This window comes from Terrapene carolina, unplaced genomic scaffold, assembly GCF_002925995.2.
Source record: "Terrapene carolina triunguis isolate 2854851 unplaced genomic scaffold, T_m_triunguis-2.0 Scaffold633, whole genome shotgun sequence".
Lineage (NCBI taxonomy): Eukaryota > Metazoa > Chordata > Testudines > Emydidae > Terrapene > Terrapene triunguis.
In genome coordinates, this window is record NW_020664984.1 from 942,032 (window position 1) to 963,126 (window position 21,095).

The 21,095-nt window shown below is 49.9% G+C and overlaps 1 protein-coding gene across 2 annotated transcripts; it reads right to left on the reverse strand.

The window, feature by feature from the left end:
* Positions 1 to 2,389: 2,389 nt before the first annotated feature.
* Positions 2,390 to 20,235, reverse strand: CCT7 (chaperonin containing TCP1 subunit 7). 2 transcript variants are annotated; one of them, XM_024203784.2, is made up of 12 exons: positions 20,128 to 20,235; positions 17,550 to 17,703; positions 14,707 to 14,813; positions 14,283 to 14,408; positions 13,256 to 13,308; positions 12,055 to 12,226; positions 9,794 to 9,958; positions 7,821 to 8,009; positions 6,723 to 6,820; positions 5,523 to 5,655; positions 3,948 to 4,154; positions 2,390 to 3,026 (listed from the first exon to the last, which is right to left on the reverse strand). In XM_024203784.2, the coding sequence occupies exons 1-12, from the start codon at positions 20,131 to 20,133 to the stop codon at positions 2,802 to 2,804; spliced, it is 1,635 nt and encodes a 544-aa protein (XP_024059552.1). In that variant the 5' UTR covers positions 20,134 to 20,235; the 3' UTR covers positions 2,390 to 2,801. The 2 variants fall into 2 exon arrangements, with proteins under 2 accessions (XP_024059552.1, XP_024059550.1); XM_024203782.2 differs by lacking the exon at positions 20,128 to 20,235 and having other exon boundaries at positions 17,550 to 17,718.
* Positions 20,236 to 21,095: the final 860 nt, after the last annotated feature.

The following is a 21,095-nucleotide window of genomic DNA, read 5'->3' on the forward strand; positions in this document are numbered from 1 at the left end:
ACTGTGCCTTGCACGATGGGGCCCCAGTGGATGACTAGGGCTCTTGGGTCACGTCATAACAGTGGGCAGAAAAGCGGGAGTAGTTCCAGGCTTGTGAGGTTGGCTCACCAACTTCTTGTTCCTTCCGCTTCCTGCTGATGAAGCCAAAGCACGTAGGGAAGGGCCAACGCTTGTGACGCCCAGTGACAAAGGTGTGACCGAGGTTTCACAGACGTGGTCTTTGTCACCCCTTTTCGATGGCTAAAGAGGCGCAGCAGAGCTGTCAAATCATGCTACGTGCAGCAGGCTTTATCTCAACAAGACATGCTAGGCCATGGTCAATACGTGTGCATGGGCACTGGGGGAGACTGTCAGAGCAGCCAGGGGATGGACACGTCTTCCCTGGAAGTTATTTATAACTATTTTGATGTAAATGATAAAAAGACACCCCATCAGTGTGACAACATAATCCCAGCAGTGTTCAAATCATCACACAGAGTGGCGCTCTGCCAGAAAGACACCTACAAAAACTCATTCCTTCATGGCTCTGGGAAGCAGGCCCCAGCCCTAAGTCCCTATGGAACAGGTGTCCTCCGCTGTGCACCCCGGTCACCAAGTTCAGGCTATTTCGGAGCTGGGGGAAAGTAAGGTCAAGAGTGAGACCCCTCATAGAGAACACCCTGCCAGCTGCTGCCTGATAACCGGGGGGGGTGAGCTCCAGCAGCTCTGCTGGCCTGAGCTGTAGTACGGCCAGGGGAGAGGTGATCCCTCAGGTAGGCCGCTCCCAGGCCATATAGGGGCTTTATAGGGAATAGCCAGCACCTTAAACAACTTGGCAACCAAAGGGAAACCAGTCCAGGCCCAAGAGCAGCGTGTATATTCCCAGCAAGATGCCCTGCTCAATAAGCAGCTGCGTTCTGCACCAGCTTTCCTCTACAACTGGCTTTAAGATGTAGCCGCATCTAGAGTTCATCGCAGTAACCTAATCTGGAGCTAACTACGGATAACAGCAGCAAAGTCAGCAGGCCCAAGGAACGGCTGTTAATGGAAGATGTGAACTGCTTTGAAAATCCAAACCAGGATGAATTTTGCTATCTTTAGATGTGTAAAGCCCCCTATCCCTGTAGCATGAGCACCTCAATCTTTAATGGATTTATCCTCACAACACCCCTTGTGAGGTGGGACAGTGCTGCTATGCCCATTGTACAGATGGGCAACTGAGGCCCAGAGGCTATGTGACTTGCCCAAGGTGTGTCAGGGTCTGTGGCAGAGCAGGGAATCAAACCCAGGTCTCTTATGTCAGGGCCCTAAACCACCAGTCCATCCTTCCTCTCTATATGTCTTCTAAACTTGTAAGTCACTTACATTTTATTTCCTGCTAGAAAAGAGTTAAGTTAATTAGTGTTGCCAGACCTTCCCCCCCTTCTTTAAACTCGTTTTGCAGCGTCAAAACCATGATTTTCCCCATTCTTGGACACTGCTGGCTTGTGACCGGTTAACACGTTCCTGGTGAGATGAAGGTTACATCCAGGAAGCATTTGCTTTTCTGTTTGTAATAATTAGCACTTCCTTAGGTCCTTCCAAGCAAAGATTTCATGGAGCTGAAACCTGCGATGGGCATGCTACTTGTTTGCAGATAGCCTGCAATAAGTAATCATGGGATTTATGGTGCAACCAAGTCTAAACTTGCCTGTTGAAATGAGCTCAAAGGATTGATACCAGATCAATACAATTTTCAGCTCTCTTCCCACACCTGTTCATCCCAGCCCCCACCGTCATATGACCTCAGCAGTAGCAGCTAAACAGCAGTCTGGAAACCTGCCCCCCACCACCCCACCTTGTTTATCAGTTTGACAAGTCATCCAGGTTTGCCAGGCGCATGAAGGAAAGTCTTTAGCCTGCATGAGAAGGGCCATGCTCATAATATACCATGATCTAGTACGTAACTGCCCTGGTCCCCAGCCTCTCCAACCCCATTATTCCTTGATGGAAACCCAAGTACCCACAATTATCATGCAGCAAAGAGATGGGAGGGACGGCGCCATCTGCACTTTACAGCTTTCCAGGGGCAATCAGACAGGCTTCCAGGACAGTATCAGCTGTGCTGCAATAGCATTTACCCTAAATGGGGTTTCATTAAAACAGAGGATTTCATGGGTTACTAAACTCAGGCAAATAAAGATCATTAAGCAGTCTGGGAGTGCTCTGAGAGACAAAAACAAAACGGGAGATTTGCCTTCTGAGGCAAAGAGAAAGCATCTAAGCAGGTCTGCCCCAGAACCTGCCAACTAAAGCACAGGGTTGACAGCGTTTCACAGAAACAGAGGATGTTTTAAGAATCCTACAACCACCCTGGGTGTTTCCCCATCGAAGCAGATTCTAATCAGAGAAAAACAAGAGACTCCGCAGCTAGCCACAAGGTGCTTGTAACTCTTTATTGTGTTTGTGTCTCGGTTCAAAACTCCAATAGGAAAACCAATAAATACAATCACGAACTGCCCCATGCACTGGCTGCCCCATGCCAACACTGCAAGGAGTTCCATACAGCGCGGCTTCCTAATGGAAGGACAAGAGCCGAGAGTGGGACCAGTGCTGTCTAGAAGACGTGGGGACCAGGGTTCCGCAAGAGGCTGCTGCTATGGACCCCGATTTGGTTTCTCTCGGTTGGCTGTAACCCATCAAGTAGCCAGGTGGTAAACGGTTTGTAAATTAGGAGACGCTCGGCATCAATTCTTCTTTAAACGGGGATATTTTAGGAGATAGTAGCCACCAGTGTCGTCCCTGGGCCCCACGTCATACGACACTGACTAAAAGACATGTTCTCAGTGGTTGTGTGGCCTGCCCCTTCCTCTGCCCCGCCCACCAGCAGGGGCGTCTACTGTAGAACGGGGATTCTTGATGGTTTCATCTACAGACACGATAAGGCAAGCAGCCTCAGACGCCGCCGTCAGAGCGTTGATGCGCACAACGGCCGGCTCCCACACGTAGGCTTCAAAATTATCGGCGATATCTTCGTTGTTGATGTCCACGCCGTACCACATACCTCCCTGCGGAAGACAGGAGGAAGGGTCAGTTACACAGCAAAATGTAGACAAGAGGACAGGGAGAAGGGAGATGGCTCCTATGTGCCAATGTACAGCAGGGGACAGCAATTCTCCTCCTCATTAACCTCACTTGCAATCAGAAAGAGTCTTGCTTGAGGGAAGTATTAGCTCTTAGCACTTTCCATCTGCCAACTGCACTACAAACCATTAACTATGCCCCACACTGTCTCTGGCATTCACACCACTTAATGTACAGAGAAGCTAATGGAGAGAGATCAAAGTGTCCCCCACACCAGATCTCAGGAATTGCCAGCTCCTAGCACTGGGCACAGACTGCATGTTTCCTAACCAAAAGGTGCAATCACTTACCTTTTATATAGCATTTTACAAACTCTCCCTCACTATCAACCTCATGGCTAAGACTGCTTAGATGCAGTCATCTCTGGGGTGGGACATGGCAAAGATCACAAACACTGCCCAACCGTTTGCTAGGAAGGGAAGAGCAATACTGCAGTCAAGTGAAAGTTCCAGGGGCACTTAAGGAGGCAACATATAATTGTCTGAACTGGAATGTGGCCAGGTTTGCATTTCATTGGAAAAGCACTATCAACTGTTATAACCCATCACTTTAAGGTTTAAAATAGAAGACTCTCTCCTGACAAGGGATGCCTTTTCAAAAAGCAAATCAAAACCCCACTAGCAGCTCTAAAAAAGTCACCCCAACACTGCGATCAAAAGGAAAATAGTTTCTCTTTATGACCAGCAGCAGATTCCTCATCACATGTGAAAAAATACCACAGGACTTAATCAAAGAGGCAGCAACTGAAACAGTTACAGTTGTATTATTGCTCTGTTCTGCATGCTTCAGAAATTCAGTGTTCTCGGTTCTCCCGGAAACACGTTCGTTCAAGGGGGCGAGCCCACCTGTGCATGTTTGGCTCTCAGTTTGTTCAGAATGTTGGTGGCATCAAACCCGGCATTGTCACAGAGCTGGCGTGGAATGATCTCAAGGGCTTTAGCATAAGCGCCTATCAGCAACTGCTGTTTGCCTGGAATGGTCCTGGAGTAGTCCCGGAGGTATTTCGAAAGTTCCATCTCTATAGCCCCACCGCCAGCAACAACGGAGTCGTTCTGAAACGGAGCAAGAGTAAAACGTTCCATTACCTTTCTCCAAATACAACGATTACACTGAAACCATTACTGAATAGAGGAGAGAGCCCAGGACACGAAATTAACCTGTTACAGATCTGGTTGATGGCATCTCTGGATCTGGAGTGTCCACATCACGCAAGCCACCACCACCATCAGGACAACCTGCCAGCTTTGCGGGTAGTTTCTGCAGAGGGCCAGAGGCTCCTCCAGGCTTGGGAGGAGATGCTCTGGAAGGGGAGCTTACCCTGCCACTGACACATGCGGGTGCCTTTTCTCCAGCTCCACGTTCTCTCAGGCCAGACACAGACCTGACTAGTAGTGAATGAAGTTACTTTCACTTCCATCAAGTGGTCAAAGAGGTGGCACAAGCCTGAAGTGCTGCTTTTGCTAAGCAATTGCTTTGCTGCCGAGTGCCGCTACCAGCTATTTCTCCTGCATTTCCTTCAGTAAATCACAGATTGAGGAGTCTTTGCTAGAAGCAAATGGTTCAAAATCCTAAACTGTTTCCTCTTATGCCCCACAAGGCACCTGTGCTCTGAGAACGCCTTACCTCAATGTATACTAACCCAGCGGTAGCTAGACGCGTGACGTGCTATCCAGAAATGCCCACAAGCTATCAAAGATGACAAGCACATGAAGGGGGGAGAGGGATAACAGACACGCAGATACAGATAAATATCACTGTCCCCGTGCCCCTAGCCCTGACTCATATCAGTTGGCTAGCTGCTTGGAGAGTCACCAGGAGGTGTTTCAAGGAGAGGGCCGATGGCTTACGTCCAGTGGGGGGCAGGGCGGGAGTGAAAAAAGCCTTGAAGGAAGATGAGAGAGAAGCAGGCAAGTGTGTCGGGGTACTCTGCTAAGGCACCATCCGAACCAAATGGAAGAGCCATTCTGCACCCCAGCGGATTCCTCATCACTCAGTTGACTGGGGTTAGTGCATACACGCCTCGTTTGGTCAGAGGGCAGTTCTAGCCTCCAGGGCTGTGCTAGAGGAGAACGCCAGACAGTGTTCAAGGGTGGCTGGCTTCCAGGGGCCTGTGTTACTTTGAGCACTGTCCCTTTGACACTGGCCAGCTTTCCGTTCACTGCACTATGGGAGTGGAGACCCACAGTATTGCTTCTCCTGAGATGGCAGGATCCTTCCACCCCTGAACAAACACGTTCACGCTTTCCTTGCCCCACACACTTTCCCAAACCGTCCCTCCGCCCCAGGTGCTGCACGGGATTTACCTCCTTGCTAAGGAAGGTAAGTTTCGGGTCCTAGACAGGCTGCGAGGGCCTTTCAAACAAAACCCCTAGCCTATGGCAAATGTAAACAGCTGGGCAACGTCTCCAGCTCCTCCATACCTTGATTGCTCTCCTGACTATCATGATGGCATCATGCAGGGACCGCTCAGTCTCTTCCATAAACTGCTCTGCACCTCCTCGCAACAGGAGCGTGCACGTCTTGGCCTTTGGACAGCCTGTGAAGAAGTTGTACCTGCCGAGAGCAGAGCATGTCAAGGGTTAGCACTGCCAGGATAACCAGCACCTGGGGCTGCATCACCTACACAAACACGTGGTTTGCAGCAAGCCGGGGTGTAAGTCTGCCCGGCGCTAGCCTGCCACGCGCTGACTGGCTGCAGACCCTGCTGTCACATGCTAACAGTTCTGTAGTGCGTTCTGACATAGCGTGCGTGGAAATGGGAGCGATCAAAATACACTAGAGAACTGTTAATGCATGGCCAAACAACGTGCATCAGGCTAGCGCGCGGCAGACTTACCCCCCAACTTGCTGCGAACTAAGTGTTCATCTAGACAAGTCCTTAGACAGCTTCGAAAGGTGCTTTGTGGGTGACCTGGCAAGAGAGATATTCCTTTCCAAAGCTGAACACATATCTGCAGCCCTTCTAACTTGTACTGTGACCCTGTTGAATCTCCAGCGAAACAGGGGAGGGCCAGATTAGTCTATGAATGGGATGCAAATTCTCCCGCAAATACCCAGTACTCCCTCCCGCCCGAGTCTGTGCTGAAGCAGTTATCTGGGGAGACTTTCCTGGGGCCCCACAGGACAAAGTGGGGAGAAACAAACAGCCAGAGGGGTTAGGATGTTGGGAGTTGGTCCCCATTGGCTCTCTCCCTCGAGATGGGCCACAGGATGAAAAAGCTGAAAATCCACTGAGGTAGGGTATTAAGCTTTTGTACTAGCTGATGTACAATGTTGCTGTGGGGTGTTAACACAGCTGCCCCACTCAACCCCAGAAGGGGCTGCATTTCGGTGACGGATGAAGGGATGCCTATATACTGTTTGCACATCGCTGCAGGATCCTTTGGGATGAAAGTCACTATGTACGTACAAGACACTACATTAAGTCCACTGGCCCTCAAGAAGCGTGAGGAGGTGTGATACGCTTGGCCAGACATCAAGCCAAAACATGGAGAAATACTCAAACACGCTGAGATTTCACCAGGTTAGCACTTTACTGCATACAGATTTTCAGCAGTAACCTTCCAACACAAATTAAAGTGCCACATTACAATGAACAGTTCAAGCTACGGTATATTTACCTCTCTCCTCCAATCTGGGTCTCCTCGAAGAGTTCACACCGTCCCAGAACATCATCTGTCAGGGCATTAACGCTTGTCTGAATAGACCCACCACAGGCCTGCAACGTACAGAAGAGACAAGGTGGCTTTAGTGTAACAGCAGAGGGACAAGTTACTGTTCAGCACTGGCAGCATAGTCACAGAGCCTTGTAACTGGCTGCCATGACTGTGACCTCCTACTCCCAGGCCCGGAGCAGCCTGGGCTGTAGCCATCCCCAGGAGAAGGCTTAAGAAGCGACCAGCAAAAGAGACCAGACACGCCAGGGGCAGCACAGCCCCTAAATGAAGGGCTCGGAAAACCTGACTGTTACACCAGCGTAACCGAATCAGTTAAACCCCCCTCCTCACAAACGACAGGGTTCTACTGGTACAAACACTGGGTGCAGAGCAGGCCGAAGCAGTACACAGAGCACATTGCGCTTACAGAGATCCTTCCGCTTGTGTTTTGCAGACACTCGTCCAGTGACATAGGTTAAATATCCCACCCATTTACAGATGGATAAACTGAGGTACAGGTAAAGAAAGTGTAAGAAGGGCACTGAACTCCCAATCTCCCACTGAGTGACTTGCTCAAAGCCACCAAATGACAGTAGTAAAGTCAGCAAAAAGATGGCAGGAGTCCTATTCCAACCACTACAGCACAATCCCTCGTACAGTACAGCTTTTAATATGCTCCTCCGTGTATTAGCAAAGCATCAAATGGTTTAAAAGATATTTTAAAATCTTCACTCGTAACGTCCCTTTCCTCATGCCATCTGCGTTGTTAGTGCCGTGCTTTACGAGTGATCTGGCCAGCAGACAGGCAACCCCAGGCATCTGCCCTGCTGGCAACCTCCCCAAACCTGTCCCATGACCCCTCTGGGGGCTGCAACCCCAGGTTGAGAAACACTGATCTAAATGAGTTGAGTACCCCCCAGGGGTACTCACATACCCTGGGTTGAGAACCACTGGCTTACAGTTCAGTACAGGGCAGGGAGGGAGTGGAAAAAGCCTTGAAGGATTAATAGCAAATCTAAACCCTTTATTACAAAAAAAAAAAAAAAAAAAAATCAAAGTTACCATCATAGTCCTTTTGAGATCTTCTTCCGGAACTCGACCAGCACAAAACATGTCCCTGTCTGCAAAGTACTGAGTAGCTACGTCACCAATCGGAAGTTTGGACAAGACGACTTTGGCTCCCGACTTGTGGATTTTGTCTAACTTGTCATACAAGATGCTCCACTCTGCATCCACAATGGCCTGGTAATCCTAGCAGAAAAGAATCAGAGACAGTTTCCTTACAAAGAATTGCAGATGCCATTGTAGGTTACCGGCACAGGGAGATCCCTTAAGAGACAAAAGGCAGGGTTAATGCTGCTTTATACAGCCTTGGAAAGATGTTCGCTTTACACGCTCACAGGCAATTTTAGGTCACTCATTTTTATAAGGAGACAGAGAAAGTTACAAAGCTCAAAGCAGCATGACTAACAGATAAAGGGATTGGAGGAACTAACAGGAAGACAGTGACAGCTCAATGTATCTTGATAACAGGTGATTAATGGGGAGGAGAAAGGAAGGGTTGTACAAATATCTGAGCGTTATTTATAGAAAGGAGAGGAGACTGTCTAATGCAGTTAGCACAAGGAACTAATCTAGAATACACTACCACAGAGAAGAATGCAGATAGCGACTGATATTATCTTGTGCTTTTCCATAGTGCTCACACTTTACCAACCAGACACAAAAGAGTCACTCCAGCCATCACTAAAATGCAGCCACTGCTGGGTGGCAAGGATTTAAACCGGGCACAGCAACGCTATAGAACCAATCAGGACAGAACGTAAAGAAAACCATTATTTGCTGGGACGGCCTGGAGAATTTATGGGGAACTGAGTAATTACCCAGACTGTAACATGGCCAAGACACCAAGATTAACCCCTCTATTCCCGCATAAAATGCAAGGCGACCTCGAGTGACCACGATTGCTGTGGGAACCAAAAATTAGGAACTCAGCCCTAAATTAAATTCTCAGCCCTAACACTGTCTCCTGGTAGTTTTGCCTTGAGCTTCCTCCCACGTGATGAGGGGGCCAAAGTGTACGGCGTCTGTATTTATCAGAAGCTACACATGCCCAGTGGCTAAAAGCCTCACCTTGTTTCAATGCACTATGTGACGCTCTAGTGATTTCCACACATGTATGAAAATCAGCGCTCAGGACGCTGCTCCGTTCCAGTTTATTGAGAGGGCCGGTCACTGGAATAGATGGAGCATGAGCCCTGGGCTAGAGGCAGCGTTTCCCAAACTGTGGGTCATGACCCCGCCCCCTGAGCACAGGGGGTGTCACGAGATGTGCACGCTGCACAGCCTGGGGCGGCTGCGTGCTCTGGCTACCGCTGCCTCGCTGTACCGTGGGCGCTGTGCGGGGACAGCGCTGGCTCTTCAGCGCAGTCGCTCTGCAGCGCACATAGGACAGTGCAGCGAGGTGACATCGACTAGCAGGAATGGGGCTCACAGCTGCTGCTGCACCAATCCCAGGGGCAGCAGGGGGAGAGCCGAGCCGAGCCCAAAGGAGGTCGGCTGTTTTCTGGCCTGACCTTGTACAGGTTGTTGTCAGGTCCCGTTGGGTGTGGGTCACGGCTCTATCTCAGACCCCTGGGGTCACATTAACAGAGGTGAGTCCAAAGGGGACGTGGCATGAACAAGTTTGGGAATTACTAGGGTAGAGAAAAACAGAGTGGTACTGTCCTTTTCAGACTGGCCAGGGACAACTCAGCCGGGGGATGGCACGCTGGGTTTCAGCTGGAACAGCCTGCCCAGGTACATGGACCTTAAATAAGGCCAATGATGCATATCAATCCGAGCTGGTAAGACAAGGCTACATAGTGCAGAGATAGTTACGTGTGGAAGGGCAACAGGCCAACCCCATCCAGGAGGGAACAGCAGCTCTCCTCCACCAGAAGGTTTAGAAGAGGCTCCGAAATAATCAGAGAAGCCTCATTCTGCATTGGAAGTGCACGTTCGTTTCGGTCCTGATCTTTCCCTTCAGCTCTTACCTTCACGTTGTTGACTCTCACTTCAGCATTGTCCTTCTCTGCTTTGAGCTCTAGCTCGATGTTCAGCAGAGCGATCTTGGGGGACTTGTACTTTTTCGGCTGCATCTCAAACCCGGCATAAGAGAACGTTTTCTTAAAGGCAACTCCGGCCACCAGCTGGGACTCCTGAAAGAAGGGGGTTGACGTTGGGGTTAGCCAGGCAGGGTTAACGAGCTCCTGCAGGAGGACTCCCTGCTTCAGAATCAGTGTACAAGTCAAAGTGCCATTTACCCTCCGACAGCTGTTCCTTTTGGTTAACCCACCCTTACAGAACACAAGTGGCAGACATTTCTCTCCTCTGCCCAGGAAACCACCCTCTCCCAACAGATCCTTCCCAGCACACAAGATACCATCGCAAAAGGCACTATACAAAAACTCTGGCTCAACAGACAGCGCTCTCCAGTCTCTCTCTGATGCCTTTCCCATTTGTACCCTTTGAAGATGCCTACCCCTGCTCAACCACCTCCCTAAACTTGATCTTTTCTTGCCTTATTCTAGATTACAGCAATCTCGGGATGGGAGCTGCTAGGCACATGAGACTGGCTTGCCCAACGCTGCCCCCTAGGGTGGAATCTTTTTAACACTCCATGTTGGAAAAAAGTCAATGTCACATTCTTTCCCTATACTACATCTTTCTAACAACCCACTAGCTACCACACGGACTTCTCCCAGGCAGGCTTTCCTGCAGGGTCAACTACCCCAGGAAAGTATAGTCTCAAGGTTATTAGAACGGGGCTTCTGCACCAGGCCTTCAGAAAAATGCCAGTTTCCTTTCCCAGCACTCCCTTCTCCTGCCCTCTGGGAGGAGTCAGGGCACAGCTCCAGCCCTTGAGTTACAACAACCTCCTGTCTCTCCCCAAACTCAGCAAACACGCTGGCAGCTCCTATCCTGAGCATCCAGAACCCAGACGCAGCACGTCCATTGTGACCAGGAGGAGCTGCCAAAGCCACAAAAGCCTTCCCTAGGGTACATGAGCATGGCCCCCAAGGTGACTCAAAATCTCCACACAGCCTGGATGAGTAACCTCAAGAGTTCAGCTGACACCCTGGAAAGCAGGATGCTGCACTATCCTCAGGCTCAAAGACCTGCCCTGCTAAACCCATCAAAACGGCAATTGGGGGGGAAAACTATCCTCAAAACTTCAAAACCAAATTCAAGGGCAAAGATCATCTGACAAAACTAGCTTCCATTCTCTGTAGCTCCTGCCAGAAACAGCTGAACTGATTTTCCTTAGAAAGTAAGGCAATAGGATGGTCTCTCCCATCTGAAATCAGCCAATGACTCTCTGAAATGCTAGCAGACCCTCAGTTATGACTAGGTGCATGCAGAACCAATTCTGATTTACTACATTACCTGTCTGGGTAAGATAATAGCGTAGTGATCATCTCTTTCCTCCATGGAAATGTTCGTGTGAAGTATTTACAGGCAGAAACAACCACAGAATAACAATTCACTCACTAGAGACTAGTACAGGCTCCAATTTTCAGTGGAGATATGCCACCTAACCCACCATTCTACACGGGATTAAGATATAAAAGAGACTAAAACAGCACCAACCACCTCTTACCCCAGGAACTGTTTTCTATCGAGGTACGTAGGTTTAATACTATGTACCACAGGTGGTCAGATACCATGGTGACGGGCACCATATAAGAACCTAGGCAAACAAATGGAAATGGACAACCCTTCGCAGCTCATATAGTCCATTCCCCCTGGCCAATTCAGGATGAGTCCCCTTGCAGTATGTAAGCAAGGATATTAGTTACTTCTGGAACCAAAGAAATGTAAGAACTACCACCTGGATAAGGACTGAAGACCCAACTTCTCCACTGCCTTGTGGAGTTCTTCATCCCCGCATGAAGCGGGTGTAGTGAAAGCTAGAAACACAGAAGTCACCACTACCATCAGTGGTAGCACTGCACACCCCTCTTTGTACCAAGGCAGTGCTGTAGAGGATCTGGATGGTAGGTGTGCAAAGAAACACAACCCTACCCACTCCTGCCTGTTTGCGAACTAAAGTGGGGAATTACAGAGAGAAGGCAAAACAAGGAACCATTGGCCAGTGTGGGGGATGTCTGTGCCAGGGTTTTCATGCCCAAGAGTAGGAGCAAATGATTAGGGCTCTAAGGGATGTGCACAGGCCGGCCATGGGGTTTTCTTTGCTGTGTAGACAAACCCTAAGAACTCCTCTGTGCTAACAGGAGACTCAGACAGAACTTACTTCCAGGGCACCTCCCTGCACCTTCTTTATTCCAATCATTTTGAGCTGCAACAACTCATCAAGCATCATGACGGCATCTACCACCATCCGGGAGAAGAAGTCCTTCTGCTGGGAGATCAGCTTGGAGTTGAGGGCTGTGGCTGCACATTTCTCCAGCAGACTTCTTTGCTCGCTGCAAGAGAAAAGAAAAGTCACATCTTGCACGTCTTCGTGCCCTTTGCCAGATCGCAAAGCATTTCATATGCATTTCTTAAGCCTCACTCCCCCCTCCAGCCCAAGTGAGGAAGCATTAGCCCCCTTTTACAGAGAGGGAAATGGAGGCACACAGCGTTTAAGGCCCAAATTTTCAGAAAGGGCCTCTCTAATTTACAGAGCTCCGCCTCAGACACCATGGGTCCACATGTCAGAAGTGCTCAGCACCCACAACTCCAACCAAAGTCCACGGAAGCCACCAGCGTTCAGCTGTTCTAAAACACAGACCCCGAGGATCTCAAATGGGGCACCCAAACTAGAGGCCATTTTGAAACCTTTGGCTTACGCTACTTGTTAGAGGTTGTAAGAGGGCAGGAAACAGAACTCAGGAGGGACCTGAACTCACTGCTATGTTTACTAACGGTTACCAGAACGACTGTATTTTGCATCCACTGACGGATGTGCAAGGGCTTCCCCCACAGTCAGTAGGAATGATAAAAACCATTCAGTGCGCAACATTCCCTCCTCGTTAGAGCAGCTCAGTTCATTAGGGACAACAGCTGCCCACAGGGGTACATCGAGCGAGGCACATAATAAGTGGCCTGATTTTCAGAGACACGCTGAGCGTCTAAGACACTTGCTGATTTCAGTGGGAGCTGCAGGTGGTTCAGTACCCAGTGTGAAAAATCAGGCCATTTATTTAGGCGCCTAGCATTATGCACCCAAGCTGGCAAACAATGGCCTAGATACTTTTCTGAAGTAGCAGCCTTGGAGAGAGAGCACAGCATCTTCTTAGTCAGACCTACAGATTCCAAATTCAGAGCAAAATCTAGCTGTGGCTGCAGCTGCTGATCCCAGATCTGAATTTGGCCTGGAATCTTCAACCCAGGATCACATAAAGTTCAGCAAAAAACAACTTTAAAATGCCTCTGAATCAACAAGGCACTTACTGGGGCAGAGATACCACCTAGTCACAATATAGGCTTCTCAAACTCAAATGGGAACTTACGCTTTATCTTCCTTCTTCACTGTCACTGCAATCTCTTTGATCTTATTCACAGCCTGTCAAAACAAAAGCCAGTCGCTGAAATTAGTGACTCACATTTAAGAATGTGATCAGCCCTGCGGCAGATTCTTGTATTTGTATTTCAACCTTCATTGCTACTTTTGATGCAGTTGAAATTTTAAGTACACAAGAATGGCCCTAGTGGGACAGACCAATGGTCCATCTAGCCCAGTATCCTATCCCTGGCAGGGGCCACAGCCAGATGCTTCAGAGGGAATGAACAGAACAGGGCAATTCTGAGTGATCCATCCTGTCGTCCAGTCCCAGCTTGTGGCAGTTGGAGATTTAGAGACACCCAGAGCATGGGGTTGCGTCACTGACCATCTTGGCTAATAATACTACTATCCAAGTATTTCAGCTATTCTACTCCTTCCACCAGTAATCAAGAACCATCTCCTTAAACATCGCTGCTCGGCAAGAAACCCAGGATCTAGAATATCACTGGAACTGCTCAAGCTGTGATAGGAAACCAGTTCTAGAAGTAGATGAGATATGCTGAAGCCATGTGTGTAACTCAACTTTTAAGTGCAAGCAAAATTCCTATGGACGCAGAGGATGGGGGAGTAAACTATTTTCACTTCCTTTTTAAAATGACTACATTCCCCGATGCTCCCTCCAAAACACTGTTCTGACAATGCTGGGACAGGACCCTGAAGTGAGCCTTTGGGCATTTTAAGTCAGATCTCCCACATTCGGCCAGGCTAAGAAAGAAGCCATTATAAAGTCCCTAGTAGTAACAACTGAGATGAGATCTAAAGTCATAAAGGCTTACTGGCTGCTGTTGTGTTTTAAAGAATCCAGCTGATATTTTGCAGTGGGGTGGAAGGGACTGTTACTGCTCATGCTACTCTCCCCGGCCCCCAATCAACTTTAGAGATGATTTTTGCCAGAATCACTGTCCAAGATGTTGTAGACAACTATGCAATTTTGTGGTAACAAAGACTCCCCACTAGCCCATGCATTTCCCTACCAGCTCGGTTGCAGTACGGAAGGCCCGGATGATGATCTGAGGATGCACACCTTCCTCCACGTAGGGCTTCACTTGTTTCAGGAATTCTGCAGCCAGCATAGTCACGGAGGTCGTGCCATCGCCAACCTGCAACACCACAACGCAGTTTGTTCCCATCACTATCACATCTTAAAGGTTCTACATTAGCACAAGATCATCAAATCCCAAAAGCACAGCAGTTTCAGAAAGACATCACATCCTTAAGCAGGAGGTGTACATACTTTGAATGCAAACATGGACATGTGACTTAGACACTTATGCTGCCAGCGCCTTCCAGAGACCTGAGCAACACACAAGGCCCCACGTGGTATCCCAGCATTTCATAGTACGCTTCCTCTGTCCTCATGTGTTTATACTTCAGAAGCACAGCTGATCACATTCATACCTCTGCATCCTGAGATTTGGCAATGTCCACTAATGTCTTAGCAGCAGGGTGGACGACATCAAGAAGTTTCAGGATTGTGGCGCCATCATTCGAGATAGTTGCTTTCCCTATGGTTTTAGAAAAAGAGTTAAGTCCAAAGTTCCTGACTGAAGACACCTGCCTTCCCGCTCCAAAGGTAGGTGTTAACTCCAGCATTTGAGCGAGTTATTTAGAACTCAAGGCCAGTTAGATTAATATGTTGATTAGTTTAAACACACCAGGAAGCCTCACTACGCTTCACTCTATTTTCCTTTTCAGGAAAAATTGGGCCCCTGGCTTTTACTGGGATAGAAAGGTTTCCATAAATTCTCTAAATGCCTGATTCCTGCACCATGAGCTTTGCCACTGACTTCAATGAGCAGAGGATGAAGCCCTAAATCTTCATGAAAGACAACTTTTCTTCAGACAAATGACTGTCCCTCAACAGCATTTGGAACATGATCTCTGCTGTATTTCCACACATTCCCACAAGTTGAAAGTGATTGATTACTGCCTACAAATCAGATGAAAAGGACAGGAAATTGCCACAGTGGGTTAATGCAATAACTTTTCATAGAAGGAAACTGCTGTTAAGTGTTGAAGGCCGCCTCAGTAACGCTGTTCAGGCTGCTTCTGGCCTTGGAGCTCCAATGTGATCACTACTAACAGCAGATAATGCAGTCTGCTCATTCAGATGTTACTCAAAGAAAGACCACAGACTTGGTTCAGTGGAGAAGGTGCTCGGCCAAGTTTATTGTCAACGAAGCACAGTGCTAGCTCCCTGAATCTATGTCTCAGGTACACAAACGCATGCATGCTCATTACAATGGACTCCGCTCAGTCAGCAGTGGGACTTTCTGCGGCCCTCTCGGTTGGACAAAGGGTTACGGCGAGGTAGCCCAACATTTATAGACTGAGATAAACAAGTTGCATACCACCTTACGTATTTCATAACATCTATTTTTTACCTCCCCTTGTTCCTGATATTTTGGACAAAACATTCTTATTCATTATTCTGTCAAGCCATCTTATCTTGTACTAGATTGGGATGTAGCTGTACTAGCTGGAATATATTTACGTAAATATCCAGTACCTAGTACACTAGCAGCAACTTTGCCAAGTTCATGTACTAGACAGTGAACTTGTAAGCATCTGCTTTAATATATGGCCTGACTTTGGTTCACAGCCTCTGGTTCAGGCCTCAGATCTCGCATCAGGCTCTCTCTCTCTACCACAGACACCTGGGCTTCGTTGTGAAACAAGAGAAAATAAGTTCAGCAATGTCAGTTCACTCCCTGCTCAGGCACAGCACATCCATAAAGAGCCAAACAACTCGGCACTGCAGGCCATCTCTGGCTGAAGACAGGTTCATAACAAGAGAGGCAAATATCTCCAACAGCCGGTGATGAGGCACTAGATAGGGAGGGTTCTGTGTTACTAAAAAGAATTCTTTCCCAGATGTCTAGCTAGTGGGTCTTGCCCACATACTCAGGGTTTAACTGCTCGCCATATTATTTCGCCCCGGGTTAGACTGGCAGACACCCTGGAGGTTTTGTGCCTTCCTCTGCAGCATGGGGCACGGGTCACTTGCAGGTTTAAACTAGTGTAAATGGTGGATTCTCTGTAACTTGAAGTCTTTAGACCAGGGGTGGGCAAACTACGGCACGCGGGACCGTCCTGCCCAGCTCCTGAGCCCCCGGCCCTTCCCCTGCTGTCCCCACTCCCCTGCAGCCTCAGCTCACCGTGCCGGCAGCACGGCTGGCTCCAGCCGGGCGGCGTGGCTAACTCCAGCCGGGCGGCGCGGCTAACTCCAGCCGGGCGGCGCGGCTCAGGGGTGAAGATAGGGTACCCTGGCACGCCCCCCCCCCAACAGGGGGCCCCAGGGCCAGGCACTTGGGCAGCTCAGCATTGGCACACACCCCCGCGCGGGGGAGGGGCTGCACTGCAGGGGGAGGGAAGCAGGCAGACGGTGCGGGTGGCAGGAGCGCGGGGAATGCGACCGGAGGATTCAGGAGGAGCACCGGGCGGCCGTGCAGCCGGCCGGACAGAAGCGGCGCTTTGAAGGGGAAACCACCGCTTCTCTCCGGCTGCGCAGCTGCCCCAGCTCCCCCTGAGTCCTCCGCCCATGTTCTCAGGGCCACATTCTGAAAGGGGCTGGGGGGAGGCGGTTAGGGGACAGGGAGGAGGGGTTGGATGGGGGTGGGGTCCCAGGGGCGGTCAGGGGCAGGGGGTTCCAGGAGGGGGTGGTCAGGGGACAAGGAGCAGGAGGGGTTGGATGGGTTGGGGGTTCTGAGAGGGGCAGTCAGGGGGTGGGAAGTGGGAGGAGGCGGGGCAGGCTCTTTGGAGGCACAGCCTTCCCTACCCAGCCCTCCATACCGTTTTGCAACCCCGATGTGGCCCTCGGGCCAAAACGTTTGCCCACCCCTGCTTTAGACCATGATTTGAGGACTTCAGTAACTCAGCCAGAGGTTATGGGTCTATTACAGGAGTGGGTGGATGAGATTCAGTGGCCTGCCATGTGCCGGATGATCATGATGGTCCCTTCTGACTTGAGAACGGGGGCAAGGTAAGCATGATGAGGTCAATGAATGCTGGGTTTAACTTGTGGTTTGATGGGGGAGCGGGGGGGCACGAGGGTGCACTATCAACTTTAGCTCTAAATTAGCCCATCTTTAGTTTGGGTTTTTCCCCCCTTCTCGAACACAGAAGTACCATATAGTATGTATCGTGCAGGGATGTTATTTGTTAGTCAGTCAAAAGCCACTGCCTTACATGTGGTAACACCGAAGCGTTAAGAGGCAGCACTAGGAAGTCATGATACGTACCTCTGTCATCCACAATAAGTTTGTCCATGCCCCGGGGGCCAAGGGTGGTACGAACAGCTTCTGCGATAACCTGGCAAGCACTGATGTTACTGAGAAGCTGAGGAATCCCTTGGGAGGTATCTGTGCCTTCCTTCAACAAGATAACTGGTGTGGGCTGAAAAGACAACATACGTTAGCCAATGCCTTGCTCAGATTTTAATAGGCCAACTAGTCACCCTAAAAATAACTGTGCATATCAATATTTTAACCTTTCGAGCTCAGCTAATTAGTATTATTCAATAAATCATTTTTCCTGATGGGAACCATTTAGGAAATCATTTCATTGTATTTGAGCATCACTGCTTGCAATTCCATATCTAAGGCTGAAACCAACGTCTACTCCTGCCTTAGGCTCTATAAATCTGAAGATTGGATGTCTTAGAACTAAGGATTTCCATATTTTTCAGCTGGTTGGGGTTTTCCTTCTGAATTTAATCTTGACCTTGAATTTCTTGAGTTTCTAATGCATGTAGTTCACTACGCTTGTAAGCAGTTTTTGTTTTTTTAACCTTTACATTACTAATCTGGATTCAACCTTAATTTAGATTTGTCTGAAAAATACAACTAACATGAAGGATAACCAAGACTCAGGGAGGATCCATTTCCTTCTAGAATACAACCATCATTCAACAAACGCAGGTTAATGAGCAGATCCTGTTAACATTCAATCTGGTTACCTGCCCTGGATATGTTCTGTAACCCTCCTCAGAGGCTGAATTCCTGGCCCCTCCCCCTTCGACAGCATGAAGCACAATGAAATGAATTCCCTCCAGCTTCAACTCTGCACTAGACACACAGTATCCATACTACTGCAACAGCTGTCAGCAGTGCTGAAATGCTAGGCAGGTAGCGTGGATGGGCAAAGGCATTTCTACCACTTTGTCACGTAAACTTGTTGAGAGATTTTTCATGACGCCGTGGTATGAACACCTGAGCCCCGTCTACTCTTGCATTGCTGCTGCCACCAGCACAGCTGTATCCATTGTTGGTGGTAACCGAAATGCAGATAATGAGGCCTGATCGACACAAGAAAATTAGGGCATAACAACATCACTCAGGGATGTGAAACATCTACACCGGAGGGGCTTAGTTAAGCCAACTAAGTCCCTGTGTGGAAAGCACTAGGTCAACAGAAGAATTTTTCCATGGACCTAGCTACCACCTCTGGGGGAGGCGGATTACCTATGCCAATGCGAGAACCCCTAACATTGGCATAGGTAACGTCTACATGGGATCTACAAAAATGGTATGGGATAGGGAACAGCTTCCCTATGAGGAGAGATTAATAAGATTGGGACTTTTCAGCTTGGAAAAGAGACGACTAAGGGGGGGCTATGATAGAGGTCTATAAAATCATGACCAGTGTGAAGAAAGTAAATAAGGAAGTGCTATTTACTCCTTCTCAGAACACAAGAACTAGGAGTCACCAAATGAAATTAATAGGCAGCAGGTTTAAAACAAACAAAAGGAAGTATTTCTTCACACAGCGCACAGTCAACCTGTGGAACTCTTTGCCAGAGGATGTTGTGAGGGCCAAGACTATAACAGGGTTCAAAAAATAACTAGATACGTTCATGGAGGATAGGTCCATCAATGGCTATTAGCCGGGATGGGCAGGGATGGTGTCCCTAGCCTCTGTTTGCCAGAAGCTGGGAATGGGCGACAGGGGCTGGATCACTTGATGATTCCCTGTTCTGTTCGTTCCCTCTGGGGCACCTGGCAATGGCCACTGTCGGAAGACAGGATACTGGGCTAGATGGACCTTTGGTCTGATCCAATCGGGCCGTTCTTATGTTCTATGTTAATCCTTTTGTAACAGTCTCTGCCTGCACGTTCCTAGGGCTGCCTTAAGCTTAGCCAGGGCTGAGTGCCCTCCACAGAGATGACAGGTCTGAGCGTGTCAGAATCAAAACGAGCCACGCCCATCTCCAACAGAACTGTGGGGCCCACAATGACTACGGCTCCCAACCTGCTCCGCCTTGCCCACAGCAGCCAGACTGGGCAATCACGTGCCCCGCGGCTGTAACGGAGAGGTAGCCTGAGGACTACAGGTCCCAGCATGCAATGGTTTGAGCAGCCATAGGGACAGGGTACCAGTTGTAATACACAGAGGCTTCCTTCACCTTCCCCGCCGGTTCGACCTACACACTACAATCCCCAGCATGCAATGCGCCACGGGCTCCCCCAGCTCGGAAGCAAGGTGGCGCGCGTTGCCTGATGTGACTGGTAGTCCCTGCGAGGCCACCATTCGCCCACCGTAACCAGGCTGTCCGGAGCCCCCAAGGCCCCTCTCTCAATGGGCTGCTCCAGGACCAGGCCGCAGCGCCCCTCGCCCTTACTGCCACCGGGCTGTGCTGAGAGGCGGGGCGGCGGCTCCGGATCCCCGCCGCTCCGGCTAAAGCCCGCCATCCCCCACAAATAACGGCTGATCACGGCCGGCCAGAGCCCGCCGGAGGCGGGGGAGCCGCCGTCGGGCCGGGAGGGCCTATCCCCGGGGCGGATGGCGGCGGATGGACCGGGCCGCGCCGATCCCACTCACCATCATTTTGACGGAACGTCTCGTACGGTTCCTCCAGCAGCGGGGGTTGCAGGTCCCACAATGCACTGCGTTCGCGCAGAAACTTCCCGAGGGTGGGGGAGGAGTTCTAACGGCAAACGGGCGGTTCCTCCCGTCTCCAACTCTATGGTTGGGAGCTAGCGGCTGGCTGTGGCCGGCGTCCCTTCCTTCCCTCAGCTGACCATAGAGATGCAAGGCTGTGTTGGGGGAGGGTCATTGTATAGCTCATATCTGGTAGGAGGAGGAGCACTGATGGGGCTCACTATCTGGCAGGTGGGGGTGAATATTGGTCGGGCTCATTATCTGGCAGGTGTGGCTCACTATCTGGCAAGCCAGGGAGTATCAGTGGGGCTCACTATCCGACAGGTGTGGGGGGGGGGTGGTGGGGGGGCGCGCGGCCCGCGGGGGGGGGGGGGGAGTACTGGTGGGGCTCACTCTCAGAAGGTGGGGAGGGAGTACTGGTGGGCCTCACTTTTCTAATATCTGCTATTCAAGTCCATATACAGCACCCATCGCTGTGGGGTGGGAGCAGTGATATCTGGGCCAAGGTGGGGGAATGGTGCTGGTGAATGAGAAGCAGGTAGATGGGTTCCCCAGGGCACCTGCAGTGCAGCAAGAGGGAGGGAAATGGGCCAGACTGGAGGGACTGATGGTGAAGGGTCACAGGCAGAGGGGCACCTACTCCCTGTCTGCATTAGAGAAATTTGCACTGGATTAAGCCGTGTAGGTGTGAGCCCTGCTTTACATGAGCCCTCATTAGGGGCTTGCACCAATGTAGTTACCATGACAGTGACCCAAATGCAGCCTGGGATGGGATTTGGAGGGTTTAAAATGTCAAATATACATACAGCAAAACTAATGGGGGGCTTGAGGCAGTGAGAAGGGCTGGGGCGGCTGGTGTAGTTGTGAAGCTAGTGAAATACTGTGCAGAGATGGCAGGTAGTAGTCAG